The sequence below is a fragment of the Glycine soja genome, chromosome 3 (genome assembly GCF_004193775.1).
Source record: "Glycine soja cultivar W05 chromosome 3, ASM419377v2, whole genome shotgun sequence".
Taxonomy (NCBI): Eukaryota; Viridiplantae; Streptophyta; class Magnoliopsida; order Fabales; family Fabaceae; genus Glycine; species Glycine soja.
The window spans coordinates 46,816,160-46,830,055 of record NC_041004.1 but is presented as its reverse complement, the minus strand read 5'-3'; the positions used below and the strand labels follow the sequence as shown (position 1 = coordinate 46,830,055).

The 13,896-nt window shown below is 34.7% G+C and overlaps 3 protein-coding genes across 3 annotated transcripts; 1 reads left to right on the top strand and 2 right to left on the bottom strand.

Moving 5' to 3' along the window:
- Nucleotides 1-932: 932 nt before the first annotated feature.
- On the bottom strand, nucleotides 933-3,718 carry LOC114407762 (U1 small nuclear ribonucleoprotein A-like). The gene is made up of 5 exons (XM_028370990.1): nucleotides 3,533-3,718; nucleotides 3,276-3,448; nucleotides 2,710-2,803; nucleotides 1,881-1,969; nucleotides 933-1,456 (listed from the first exon to the last, which is right to left on the bottom strand). The coding sequence occupies exons 1-5, from the start codon at nucleotides 3,615-3,617 to the stop codon at nucleotides 1,172-1,174; spliced, it is 726 nt and encodes a 241-aa protein (XP_028226791.1). The 5' UTR covers nucleotides 3,618-3,718; the 3' UTR covers nucleotides 933-1,171.
- A 1,750-nt stretch (nucleotides 3,719-5,468) lies between these two features.
- LOC114407763 (indole-3-acetic acid-induced protein ARG2-like) lies at nucleotides 5,469-6,520 on the top strand. The gene is made up of 2 exons (XM_028370992.1): nucleotides 5,469-5,921; nucleotides 6,007-6,520. The coding sequence occupies exons 1-2, from the start codon at nucleotides 5,860-5,862 to the stop codon at nucleotides 6,203-6,205; spliced, it is 261 nt and encodes an 86-aa protein (XP_028226793.1). The 5' UTR covers nucleotides 5,469-5,859; the 3' UTR covers nucleotides 6,206-6,520.
- Nucleotides 6,521-11,552: 5,032 nt separating this feature from the next.
- Nucleotides 11,553-13,378, bottom strand: LOC114407761 (U-box domain-containing protein 9-like). The gene is made up of 2 exons (XM_028370989.1): nucleotides 12,984-13,378; nucleotides 11,553-12,893 (listed from the first exon to the last, which is right to left on the bottom strand). The coding sequence occupies exons 1-2, from the start codon at nucleotides 13,194-13,196 to the stop codon at nucleotides 11,814-11,816; spliced, it is 1,293 nt and encodes a 430-aa protein (XP_028226790.1). The 5' UTR covers nucleotides 13,197-13,378; the 3' UTR covers nucleotides 11,553-11,813.
- Nucleotides 13,379-13,896: the final 518 nt, after the last annotated feature.

Here is a 13,896-nt window from a genome sequence, read left to right as displayed (position 1 = left end):
CCCAGACGGCTAAAATTCTACGGCACTTGATGTGTGTTTTTGACTATGCTTCAGGAAAAGGAACAGCAACGCAACAAAAAAATGCTTCCTTCCTTGTCCATTAAACTTGAGAACTGAAAAATCTTTTCAACTTATTTGCTCCGAACCCAAACCTAGTCACATGTGATTAAAGACTTATTATATTGCCAGTATGGAGCCAATACCATGACCTCATTCTGTTTTCCTCTAGGTCACCCATACGGACCAACCCTTAGATTAATGAAACTAATTAATATCATTAACATCAGAGTAAGAAAGTTGCCCCTTATTCGCCAACATCCATGGAGAGTAGAGACCACAAGACGGGAAACATGGGACTGGAGTCATGGCATCCTACGTACGTGACTTGCATAGGGTATACCAGTACAAAAGTTTAAGGTAGTATAAGAAATCAACTTAGACTTTAATTGATGAACTTAGCCGAGCAATTTGTTTATTCAGGTGGGTCCTATTAATACAGAGTTAACATAGTCAAAAACTACTTATGTGACAGTAGTCAATAGAGCGCGAAAAGGCTTGCTTGGGTTTTATGCAGTTAAAGAATGACTGTTGATGTAGTTAAAGAAAATATTCATTTAAACTTCATTTGATTTGTACAAACGAAAAGCACTGGTACTTCGGGTTTGATTGCAATTTGCACCATGTGCAGAAAATCCAAATTCTCGGCTTTTAGAATCTTTGTTAGACATTGAAAAGGCTTTTTACTTTTTATTCTACTTTTGGCCAATGTAGGGACAAATAAAACACCAAAATTTCAAAAATTAAGCAGAGATTGACGTCACAACTCACAAGAGGACAACCAACATGATTGTATACACATGCACAAGGAAGAAGACATCGTGTATTTACGTACTGAGCGTTCATCCAGCAAATGATAGCAGGTAATCTTCATCGAGACAAAAGCATGACAAATGACAATTCTAGAAAGAGAAATAGTTTTGTAACAGATAAATTTGAAACAGTATTTTTTTAAATACATATTTGTATAAAAATGGCAAAGTTATTATCCCTAACTACAATCATACACGAAGCAATAAATACCAATTAAGATAGACCACTGAATTAGATGGATTAAAACCTCCATGTTGAAGATGTGATTCCTGCCTTTCTCATAAGTTCAAGAAACCACTGTCTATTTCTTGGCATAAGTTATCAACATGGGGTTTTGTGGGGTTATCTTGAAACCTTGCAGCGTCTGCATAGCCACTGTGGATTGCATTTCATCTCCATATTCCACAAAGGCAATCCCTGGCTTTGTTTCAACCATTCTAACTTCCTTAAATCCAGGATATTGAAGAAAGAGCATTTGCAGCATCATGGGAGTTGAGTCATTGGGAAGATTCTGAATAAAGAGAATATTATTTGGTGGTGCAGGAGCCTCAGGTACCATAGATTTTGCACCGCCTGGATAAGCTATCTGGGAGAGTTCCAGTATTAGAAAGGGCATCGTAACAAATATAGAAGAAGCTAAGCAAACACGGTGACCAGAAAGAATATAACACAAGGTTGTTCATGCTTCTGTTTATTTGAATTACTTGATTTAAAACAGTTGGTGTGTCATCTCATCATATTATCTACAGATGATAACAATCTCTCTCCCTAGCTCACATTCTACTACAAAAACATTTTCTCCTTTTCCTTTCAAAGGCATCTATCAGAAAATCTAATTTTTTTGAAGTCAAACGAACAAACTTTCATGTTAGAGACAAACTAAAGGTGCTAAATTAAAAAGAGAACGGCAATCATATTAGTAGGTCTTTAACATGACCATTGATGGTTGCACCCCCCCCCCCCCCCCCCCCCAAAAAAAAAAAAAAGCTACAGTGGCAGAAGAAACTTACAGCAGGTGCTGCACCATAAGCACCAGCATAAGCTGGATTCAGGCCCATTCCAGCTAAATTAGCATCATGTTGGTCCTTCCGCTTTTTGGCTGCAACAAAACTTAACAAGGTTACTTCCATGAAAAGTTGTTTATTGATTATGTAATGTGTGTACTAAAACAAGAACACTTCCATGGTCCATACAACACAGCTTTTCAGTGAATGAGTTGCATCCACCTAGATGCTCAACAGTATAGGATGAGCCTGTCCCTTGAGGACATAATAATAAAAGGTGTCAAAAGACTCCTCACTATGCAAAGGTATGGAGAGGGTCATTGTATGCAACCTTACTCTTGCATAAGCAAAGAGGCTGTTTCAAGAGGACAGAAACATAAATATTACAAAATGAAAAAAGGCCACACTTTCATGTAAAGCGATTGTTTATTAATTATGTAACACATTTAATAAAAACAGGTAAATTTATATGATCCATAAAATAACTACACATGCCTTAGGAGCCTAAAGGCAGGCTGGAGTCAGAAATAAAGGTTTATTAGAACTTTTCCTTCTTCAATATTATCAGTTACAAAAGCACGAAATCCATTTCAACCTTTAGCCATGTGACAGATGCATGAAAAAGAATAATCTATTTTCAAGGGGAGACAATAGCCCAAAAAAAACAGAATAATCTTTTGATTTTCAAGGTTAGACAGTTGCATGAAATATATTGGCCCTTGTTGTCATTGTCAGAGCATTCAGAGATTCGGGCCCTCACTAAGAGATGAACTAATTAAAACATTACGGTGAACATCCTTAAATAAAAAGAATAAAGAGCTTAAGAGTGTTATACCTTTGTCATCATGCCTCTTTCGTTTTTCCCTAGGAACGAAAGTACCATCTGCTTTTGCTATTATATCAGATTTGGTCTTTGCATACTGTATTCTCTGGATAAATGGAAATATCAAACTCAGTTTCTCCAAAAGAACAAGTTCTATAGCATGACACAAATTGAGAGAAAAATGTAGTATATATGAAGCAGCAGCAGCAGAAAGTAAGGAGACAAAGTAAAATAAACAAGCAAGTTGTGATCAAAGCTTGGTCGATAGAATTATAATGACAATTTTCCTTTGGAACTTATTGAGGATGAGATGAGGTGTATCATCGAGGCCCCATAAACTATAACATGGTTAATTTGGGCAAAATGGTAAACCACTGAGTTGTCTATGTTAAATTAACAATAATTGCATTTGTAGTCAATGGATCCTTGACATTGAGGATAAATATATGGACAAGTTGTACTCAGTCCTTGGTATCAGTTTTTCCTAGAGTTCTAGGCTATTTCTACATAAAACCGTAGATAACAATTTACGTTGAAAAGCGAAATAGAAGATAAAAAGGAGCAATATGATATGATACCATGGGCTTATCATAGAAGGGGAAACCTTGCATTTGCCTTAGGGCGTTGGAAGCAGAAGAGGCATCTTCAAAGACCACCCAAGCTTGACCTTTGTGCTTTAGGGTTTTGAAAGCTAACACCTCAAGTATCTTCCCGAACTGAGTGAAAACAGCGTTCAGAGACTTCTTCAACTCTGCATCCAACAACATACGACAACTCAGAAAACGTATAATCCATCGGAAATTGAAGTCGCGGAAACACGAAACAAATAGCGTACCATCAATCTTAATCTTCTCGTTGAGGTTGTTGATGTAGATGGTGTTGCTTTGAGGAATTTCAGGGGTCGCATTCACTTCAGACATTTTGCGGTCTCAAAATGTAAAGTTTTGCTCCACGACGGGTCTAAAGTAAAACCCTAAGCTACGGCGGGGGAAGCTGCACCTGATTTTCAAAACCGTTGGGCTTTGGTCTTTCTTCTGCTGGTGGACCTAACAATGTCTGCCCACAAATTACATTTGATTGGCCCAATATGTTAATAAATCAAGAACCAGAAAAAGATTTTTAAAAAATGCTAAATGCAACCCTCATATTGGTAAATGTGTCCTCTTTTAGATTTTTGGTATTTTTAAAACATACTTTTTTTTTGGAAACTGATTTTTAAAACATATTTATATCAAGTTGATTTTTTTTATACATATAATATAGCAAGTTTAATTTTATCTACTACGAATAATTAAATTTATCACTAAAAACATAGATGTTATGCAATTTATAGAATATTTTATATATCAGAGAAATTAGGACACGTTATTTTTTGTAAAATAATTGAAATAAAAGAAATAAAAATTTAATTTAAAAAGATGTAACACTGAAAATATAATAAGTATAAAATTCTAATGCAATTTTGTTAAAATTAATATTTTCATTAGAAAGGAATATATTAAAATAAATCCAAAAAGTAATTTAGTGACACAATTATTTTATTTAATTAATATTTAAAAATAATAATTCTTAAAAAATATTTTAAAAAGGAAAATTCTAATAATAATATAATAAATAGAAATTGATATATATATATACATATATATATATATATATATATAACAACAATAATTTATCTCTTCACTTATATCTTTTCTTATTATTTTAAATAAACTAATAAATAAATAAAACTATTGAGTAAAATTGTTAATAAGTTAATAAGAAGCGGTAGATTAAATTAAAATTAATGGATGAGATTTGGTGTCAAAGTTCTTGGTCTCAATTGATCCTATCCCAAATATGAAATATAATTATATTTCGTATCATTTCATTGCTCTTGGTTGTATTACATTCCATCTCACTCGATATCCAAAAGACTTGGTAAGGTATGAAATTGAACTGAATATTAGTCCTCCGTCGTTGCTTAAGGGATCAAGTGACTGAGACTAGAGCCTGTTTTGATTAGGATACCAAAATTCCATTGCGTACATATGCTTATCATCCTTTGACTTTGACCTTCTCGATATCTTCTAACCAGAGTTTATTTTACAAAGTTATCTTCATTCTTCCATGATACGTTTGAACCATCCTTCTCTTGGTAAAAAAGCTTTGCACTATTTTCTGGTTAGACGGGAGAAATTCCAAAGGGGCAAATCTAGAACTAGAAGAGAGATTTTCACTTGTTATTTCGATCTCCCGATGCAGCCTGGTAGTTGAGATGTTGCGTGTGATTGGTACTTAATTCCCTTAACTGGTGAAAATGCCATTCGTGGTTGTGCCAAAAAGACAAATCCATAACAATGAGTGAAATATGAAATGGGTATGTTTCAGTTCAGGCTTTATACTTTGGCACCAAAAGTTATATCGTACGTGATTTGGGAAACTATGCAAGAAGCCAAGAACCACACAATTCAAGGAAGGGCATTATGTCTTCTATTGTTTCAATTTGTATAATTTCATCTAAACAATATTCAGAAAAATGAAAGAAAATATCCGCATAAATATGTTTTCACCTTTTGGCTTTAGTTTGTGTTGCTTGGGTCTGAGGCAGATTCAACATTATTCTCCCTCATCCTTGCTCGATCCCATCTCATCTAACCAATGATTAATATTAAAAAAAAGGTGAATCAAATACCGGGAATATATATTGATCGTGTTTGATTGGGTAACGAGGAATTTAAGTTCAAGGTTCCATTGATTGCCCAAAAAGCACAGTTTGGAGCGAAGGAATTAGGAAGGTTCTCCTAAATTTGATGCGTATGGAACACTAGCACATGATGATGATGATGTCTTGTGTGTATGGGCAGGTTCAGCTCACACCACCATTGACTCGATATATGACTAGGTCCTAAGTTTTCAATTCTATCACAGCATTCTCACTTTCCCACCTCTTTCTTTGGTCTTTTCATTATTTGAGGTGGGCCCTTTCCTTAAAATCACGCGTCTAATATTGTTCCTGGCTTAATCATGCACCGAAATTGCCTTGTATTTCCTCCTTATTACAGACGCATATCCCAGTCCCTCCTATATAATGGATGAGATCCCTAGCTCTTCTTCCATCAAACTTTGACTGTGGAGAGCTTGTGTTTTTCTGATCCCTTATCTTAATTAATTTAATCACCAATGGCTCGTTCTATCGCTAACGCCAAGACTTTCTCCGCTCTCGTGCTAGACGGATTCTCCAGGTACATACCCACCCTAATCGTTTCCTACACGATCTTTTAATCGTCCTTGTTATGATTGTTAATTAATTATATGGTTTTTGAACAGACGTGGCTACTCTCAAAGCGCAACAAGGGGAGGAGTGGCCTCCATAGCACCCAAATCAGGGGAAGACAAAGGTGTCTCATCATACAAGGTTTCCTGGGTGCCAGATCCCGTCACCGGTTACTACAAACCGGAAAACATCAAGGAGGTTGATGTTGCCGATTTGCGTGCTACCCTTCTCCGCAAAAAATTCAACAACTAATTTCAACAATTTTAATTTTTTACCAAACCTTGGGTGATTGATTCGTTATGGAATTAATTTTGATACTCATATGCTCTGCCCACCTTCATTATACGATTGCTATAGTTTTACCAGTCAGTAGAATAACTATTAGCAGCTAATAAGAATTGTAATTTCTTTTAATCTTATTCATTACTTCAGTTTTTTTTTCTTTTCTTTTCAATTGCCTTCAATGTGATTGGATGTGTTTCTAGCTTGCACAAGCACAACAAAACATATTTAATCATGTAATTCATGTGAAATGTTATAAACAATACAATATTTTACATTTGTTTATATTTTATTGTGATGTCATGTTATTTTTATTATCATTCATAACATGAAGAATTCAAAAATTTTAAAAATTTCTTAAATGAATCCTACAATTTTACTCAAAAAATATTTTGCATAACAATTTAGTACAAGGAAAAACTATTAGATAATATTAAATCATTGTTATCAATGATCCTAACAAATGTTATGAATTTAAGTTTTTTAGTTTTAAGAAAATACTAATACTTAATTACATGTTAAGTAAAAATGGATTAAGACCAGCTGTAATACCACTTAATAATAATTACTTGAAGTACAAGAGAGAAATAAACAAATAAAAAGGAAAAGCTGCTTTAACAAGCAACTCAATTGTTTTTTTAATAGTTTATGAGTTATACTAATTATAATATATATATATATAAGATATATGATATATTGATCTTTCATCGTTATAGTTGCTCTAAATTTAGTAAGTCATTAAGAAAAAACCTTATTTTTAAAAAAATTACAGTAATATCCTCTAAGACTTACACTAATTACATGTACATTCTCTCATTTTTCAGACATTTCTCTTCCCTAACCATGGTTAACTTCTGTTAAATTTTTAAAAGTAAATTACATGTATATCTTCATCTTTTTAAAAAAAAATATATAATGCTAAAAAAAAAAACTTCAGCTCCTCTGTTCCTCCCCAATCCCCCACACTTACCCGTTACTTTCTCCCTTATACTTCTCCTCTTCTCTCACTAGACCAAGAACAAATATCTGAAGGACCCTCCCAAAACAATGCAACCCCAGATTCAAACCCATATCTCTTGCAGATCAAAAGCCACCAGCCTTTCTTGACCGCGACCCCACCCATTCTCTCTCTAAGCTAAGGATGTCATCTTCCACTCCGACGAGGATGCATCAACAATAACGACTACGCCATCAAGCACAATATCAATGATGATTTCGACGCCTGCACAACTTCTTCTAAGGTTTTGGGAGTTGGGCCGCAACGGAGGAAGCACATTGGCCCACTAAGGCCCACGCGGAGTTCTAGTGGCACATACGGGCTGTGTACAATTAATTTTGATTTAATAATTAATTTGTTTACATATATAATTTTTTATGAAACTTATATTTATGTAAACAAATTAATTATTAGATCAAAATTAATTGTCACAAAATTTATTATGTACATTAAAAATTTTAATGTTATATATAAAGATATTAATTGTTTTATAACATAATTAGTCTATTAGTTCAATTGGTTAGAGTGTCGTTCTAGTACTACAAAAGTCAACATACAAATTATCAATCCATATACGGATTACATGTAAATCTCTTATGGATTACGAATCCGTAAGCTTACGAATTACGAATTTGTAAACTAATTACAAATCCGCAAATCTCTTACGGATTATGAATCCATTTATTAGCGGGGATAATTTAAGAAAAAAACTAAAAAGTACTGGGTGTATAAGAAAAACTCAGGTGCACAAAGAAATTCCCTAGCCGGATTGGATCTGAATTATTAAAGTACCGATACCCTTTTCTATTTCTATCTACGCGATGTCTCTTTCCACGCTTTCTTGTGGTTTCTTATTTCTGCTCTGACTTAAGGTCATAATATCCTTAAATAGTCGCAACGTCCCTTTCCCCTTACGACTCAAATAGCCCATGCCCATCTTCAATCAAGAAGCCTGATTCATTCCTTCCACCATTTTCAAGGATGTCAAATTAAAGGCATACTACGTTTACCAGAATATAAGCAACTTCCTTCTTGACATGCAAGGTGTGGACACTTGAAATTCAATTTGACCAAATAAAATAAATTGTTGTTCTGTGCGGAACATCCGCTTGTTAGTTGCGAATTGATGACCCAGAAATTGGTGTACAATGTCATATGCCTTTAGGAAACACTGTAATTAGATACTGTTATTAAGATATTGTTCAAAATCACGTGGATTTGCAAATCAGGGAGGAAAACTTGAAATGCTTAATACAGTATTATTTCTCTTCCAGGATGTAGATTAATATTAAATGTTGATAAAACATTATTTAAAAGCTTATGATGTTATTCTATATATAAATATAATAACAATTGTTCTTTTCATGAATTAATCGGGTACTTATCCTTCTCTCAAAGGATCTTCTAATCTAAATGTGTCTAGGTCATTTGCTTGTTGTTCTTTGTTGAGGATTTGAGTGTATGAGTATTCGGCAGAGCAAAAATAAAGGACACCTGTAAAAGACACTCTGACGTTCAAGTGAGGGAGTTCGGCTATTAATGATACATAATAAGTAGGTGAGAATGAATCTGTCCTCTTACCTGTGTTCATTCCTTTTTATAATAACTTGTTGGGTCTGAGGTTTTTAGGTCTATCACATCACAATTATCAGTGCTTAAGTATCCCTAATTGAATGATTACTCTTAAGTAGATTTAATGATGATAATCACAACTGAATGATACTTGTTGCTTGTGCATGTTGAAGGCTGTATTATTCGAGACATATGTGAATATGTGATTGAAGGATGTGTTCGGTTTGAGTGTGTCAAATATTTTTTTTTGGTCCGAGAGTATACTTTCTCCAATGTAATAATAATAATAATAATAATTTTTGTGTTTGCATGTTGGTGATTGTATCATCCTCGGCTGTTTGCTTGTCTATCTCAGAACGATGCGTTCCCACTCACTCCGTAATTAAGGACCACTTAAAAGAAAACTCAAAAAAGGAGGGGAAAAGATGGTATACTTAGACAGTTTCGCTTTATAGTTATACTAGTAATGCTTTGATGATAATTATATAGTATTAATTAGATTAAGATGCTTTTAAAATCAACATTCTCTAATAACTTAGATGATAAGAAAGTTAAATTTGGAAATTCACTGTAAACATTGTTTGAACAATTTAAAGTTTTAAACTCCACCAATGACACGCACATACAATAATAGCAGTATATTAAAGTTAAATGGGTCACAGGAAAAATGTGCTCCGTAAATAGAATAAGATTCAAAGGCATGAATTTGAATATGAAGTGGGGTTGATACCCCGTTGGTCGTTATGATTATCTCCTAGACAGTAGCCAGAAAAGTGACAGAGCGTTCCATTACTTAAGATTCCTGAATTTTCCATCTTGGGCCATCTACCAATAACAATAATGAACGGTGCTTCTCATACTTTACTTTGGAACAAGCGGTGTGGAGCCCGTGAGTGACTCCGTCACGAACAACAGCTTTTTTTCGGACCAGTGGGTGGCGTTTTATAGTGCCCACGAAAAGGACCTTTCAAATTCCTCCCCATCTACATTTGTCTTGCTTCCATCTCAACTTTATACTCTATTATTATCCATTCGTTTTTGTTATTATTTTATTGAAGTCAATTTTGCCAAAAATGTTTCTCTGCTTGCTTGCATTTTATTTTTGTCGTCTTATACTAATTATTTTTCAAATTTGAACACAAATATTGGTCTATCCACAATACGCGTAAGATGTAGCTAACTGATGAGAGTTGCTTTAGCCTGATTACCATACAAGATGCTAATGACATGTTGGAATAGCAATCACAGGTCCTTTTAGAGTTTTACTATACAAACTTAAATTAAAGCCACTCGAATAGCTCCGGAATGCTAGAGAACTCTATGAGAAGAATTACCCAGCAAACAAGATTTTAGTAACTTCAGAAGTAATGCAAACGTTCATGAAAAGCATAACAGTTAGTTCCAAACCCTTAAAGGCTTGTACCAATCCAACTTTTTTTTGGATATAAATACCAACCCACAGTAACTTAGCAGTTATCACTGGTTATTTTTACTAATAACTGTTGCTTACTATTTTTCTGTCCACGTGAGCTCCTTTAAGGGTATTTTATATGCAAAAAAACTTCCATACAAGTTACTCTTTCTGAAATTGCTTTAAAACTAAAAAGTTAAAAATCAATCTACTTCAACCAAAAACCAGCCATCCCTTTGGACTTAATTGAATTCTGTGACTAAGCTCGTCACTCTACTCACCAACCTTTTGCAGCAAACATAGTATAATAAGCGACAATAATGGCAATGTTATTTTTTATTGAAGTAATCATTATCATTGCGACTAATGAATGAAATAAAAACTCTAGGTACAAAGAACCTTAGTATAGAAAGGCACGATCACAGTACTCAGCCTGAATCGTCCTAATTTTCTCTCACTCTTCATTTTATATGTGACCAAATCACTGTTTCTGTTCCTTCCTTGTGACGTTGCGATAGACGGTTGGAACAAGTTAACGAAACGAAACACATTCGATGGAATAAAAAGTTAGTCAGCAGTCAGAACTCAGAGCATGATTAAGAATCTGAATTGTTAAGCATGCATGACCTCAGTAACTTTGAATATTCTAGCATGCCGGTGAAGCTTATGGAAATATATAATGCTAGTGGCTATCACTACCTTATAAAAAAAAGTTCAAAATTCTACTCCTCTCAGTTTAGAGATGATGATGAAACTTGAAAGTTGTGACCATCTTATATCATCAATTCATTTTTTTATTGGGAAAAATTTAAGTGAGTTGGATTCGAGAGAACTCATTAGGATTAGAAGAGACTCAAGACTAAAAAACGCTTACAAATTACTCACCAAACAAGGTTCTAATATCAAAAGTGAAAATCGAACTCACGTTTTTGTGGGATATGAGTTTCTTCCTTACCAATTGGACCACAATCTGTTGGCTTATATCATCTATTCATAAACCTATGGCAATCGCTCCACTAATTGGTGCATAAAAAGTGTAAAAAAAAGAAAGTTCGGAAAAGATAGAGCAACAAACACGGTGCCGACACTCTTCAATAGTTGGCGAGGGTATGAAAACAGAAGGAGCCCCTCCCCTACCCCACTCACTCCCACACTCACGCTATGATACCAAGTTACCAGCAACCAAGACCACATACAAATACAATACAATACAATACAATAGCGCCATTAACAAAATACAAACAGACACTTTGTCAGCACTCAAAGTTGGTTGGCTATGCGACAAACAAGTGGAGAATACTTACAAATTTAGATATCAAAAACATCAATCACCGGCAGTCGGGCAATGAGAAAATGGATGAATATAGTACCTTTAGCAAAGAAAATAGCTTTTTCAAAGGGATAAAGAATCAAACAGAAATGAAATAAAGGAAGAAGTAAAAAAAAAAAACTCTTTGCTCATTCACCCTGATTGTAAGTAAGACACTGTACGTAATATGTGAACTTCTCTTCCCCATTTTTACAGCTACCCGAGATGGTTTTTACAGAAGAACACGAGAAGACTATTAACAAAAAGAGGTGATTTTCTAATCCTGGAACTAAGCAGTGTGAGTTAAGGAGGGGGATCTATTAAGCCTCTCGAGAATACCATTAGCCTTCCTTTTTGCCCTTGAAGTTCCACATTTTGCAAGCTTTGACAGTGTACCATTGGCCTTTTCTTCTTCTCTAATTTCCTTTAACTTTGTTCTATCACTAAAACAGATTGTATATAGAATTGCAACACAATTTTCCTTGCTCCTCTCAGATGTGCTCTCCCTAATAATCCCCAATAACAAAGGAACAGCATCAAAATCACCCATTTCTTCAACAGCCTTGGGATGGCTGGAGAGCAGTGCCAATATAGCCAACAACTCATCAACTAGTATGTGGTCCATCATCTTGTTCAGAATAACCCGAACTGCCCCATCTCGAACGGTCCTCCCCTTATTCTCGTGCACAAGACAAAGGTTAAATATGGCCGAAGCAGCATCTTTCATGGCGAATGGTTGTCCCTCATCCAAAAGCTCAAGCAAATGTTTAATAGCCCCAGATTCTCCAATGATGTGCTTGTTGGAATCAATCGCAGACAAGGTGAAAATAGTGGCCGCGGCATTACTCCTTGTTTGAATTGTTCCACATTTCAGGGCATCAATAAGCAGAGAAATCACCGCAGGATCCGTGGCGAACACCTTCTTATTATCATCATGGATTGAGAGATTCAGAATAGTGGTGATCAAGTCCTCGTGGAGATCAGGATCAGTAGAAGCCGCACCGGGCGACGATAACGGACTCAGCAACTGTGGAATGACATCACTGGACTCCCCAACAAGGGTTCGAATGGAAGGCATTCGCTTTGTCAAAAGGCGAAGCTCCTTGGCAGCTTCTTTCTGATCAGGAACAGACAACTGCAACTTACGAAGCAAAGAATTCAAATGGTTTCTATCCGCATTGGTGACAGCTTCATCAATGTCCTTAACAGGGCCAGGTAAGTCAATTCCACGGTCCCTACACCACTGGAGAATCATGTCTCGGACCAAGTAATTGGGAGTTAGAATAGTGTGAGACAGAACCTGCTGTGTCTGAGGACATGTTCGGTGACCCTCATTCAACCACCTCTGAATAAATGGCCTATCATAAGTCTGAAGAAGCAAGCACACAACGAAATTAGGATACTTTCTTTCTAATTTCAAAAGGGAATTGAAAATGGTAACGAAAGTAAAGTAAGAAACCTGGCCGGTGGATAAGATAACGGGATCGGACATCAATTGGGTTGAAATGGGGCAGCGAAATTGGGGAGGAAGAGGAAAGTCGTCCGGCGACTTCAAATGTTTGAGAGACGAAAGTGTGGCGATGGCTTCGTCGGCGGCTTGAAGAGAGTAGTCGTCGGAGTCCACGATGGCCTTCACCAATTCGCGCAACTTCTCCTTCAATTCCGATGCCATTAGAGATTCATTCCTAATTAAATTGGGGACTTGTCGCAGGGGATGACGGGAACGTTTCTCTTTTAACAAACCACGGGTTTTTAAGGAATGCAAAATCACAAACCGATTCTTTGTAATAAAAGAACTTGCTCACTCACAAAATCACAATTAATCTCTACCAAAAGATATCCTCTTTTTTAATATCTTGCCATAGTGTCTTAAATATCATATGATTTCCTTCTACGATCCTTCTTTTTATTTTAATAAAAACCTATCGTATTTAAGTGTTTAAATTCAGTCCTATTTTTAATGTACTGTCTCGTTGTAAGCTGTGTCTATCTATTTAATATATTTTAATAGATAATGTAAGAATTATTTAGTAAAATAAAATTGTAATATCTACTTTTTAATTATAACTTGTGACGTAATTCAATATAATAGTAAATGTTTTTCAATTTCATTTTTATTTTTTTATTCATAAAAACATGTCATATTGTTTATTTATGGTAATTAAGATTATTATAAAAAATATATGTCTAATTAACTTTATCAATTAAATCTTAAATGAATTTTTATTTATTTTATATGGTGATTCATTTATTAAATATTATGAAATATTGTTCTTATAATTACAGTAACTTTTTTGTTTATTATCACAATTTTATAATAATTTATAATGAATATGTCTTATAAGTTATAATGATAATAAATAAATAAGTTA

Coding starts and splice junctions, on each gene's coding strand:
- LOC114407762 (XM_028370990.1), bottom strand. CDS start 3,617: ATGTCTGAAGTGAATGCGACCCCTGAAATTCCTCAAAGCAACACCATC. Junction 2,804..3,275: donor CCTTCTATGATAAGCCCATG/GTATCATATCAT, acceptor CCATTTATCCAG/AGAATACAGTATGCAAAGAC. Junction 1,457..1,880: donor CTTATGGTGCAGCACCTGCT/GTAAGTTTCTTC, acceptor GAACTCTCCCAG/ATAGCTTATCCAGGCGGTGC.
- LOC114407763 (XM_028370992.1), top strand. CDS start 5,860: ATGGCTCGTTCTATCGCTAACGCCAAGACTTTCTCCGCTCTCGTGCTA. Junction 5,922..6,006: donor GTGCTAGACGGATTCTCCAG/GTACATACCCAC, acceptor GTTTTTGAACAG/ACGTGGCTACTCTCAAAGCG.
- LOC114407761 (XM_028370989.1), bottom strand. CDS start 13,196: ATGGCATCGGAATTGAAGGAGAAGTTGCGCGAATTGGTGAAGGCCATC. Junction 12,894..12,983: donor TTATCTTATCCACCGGCCAG/GTTTCTTACTTT, acceptor TTGCTTCTTCAG/ACTTATGATAGGCCATTTAT.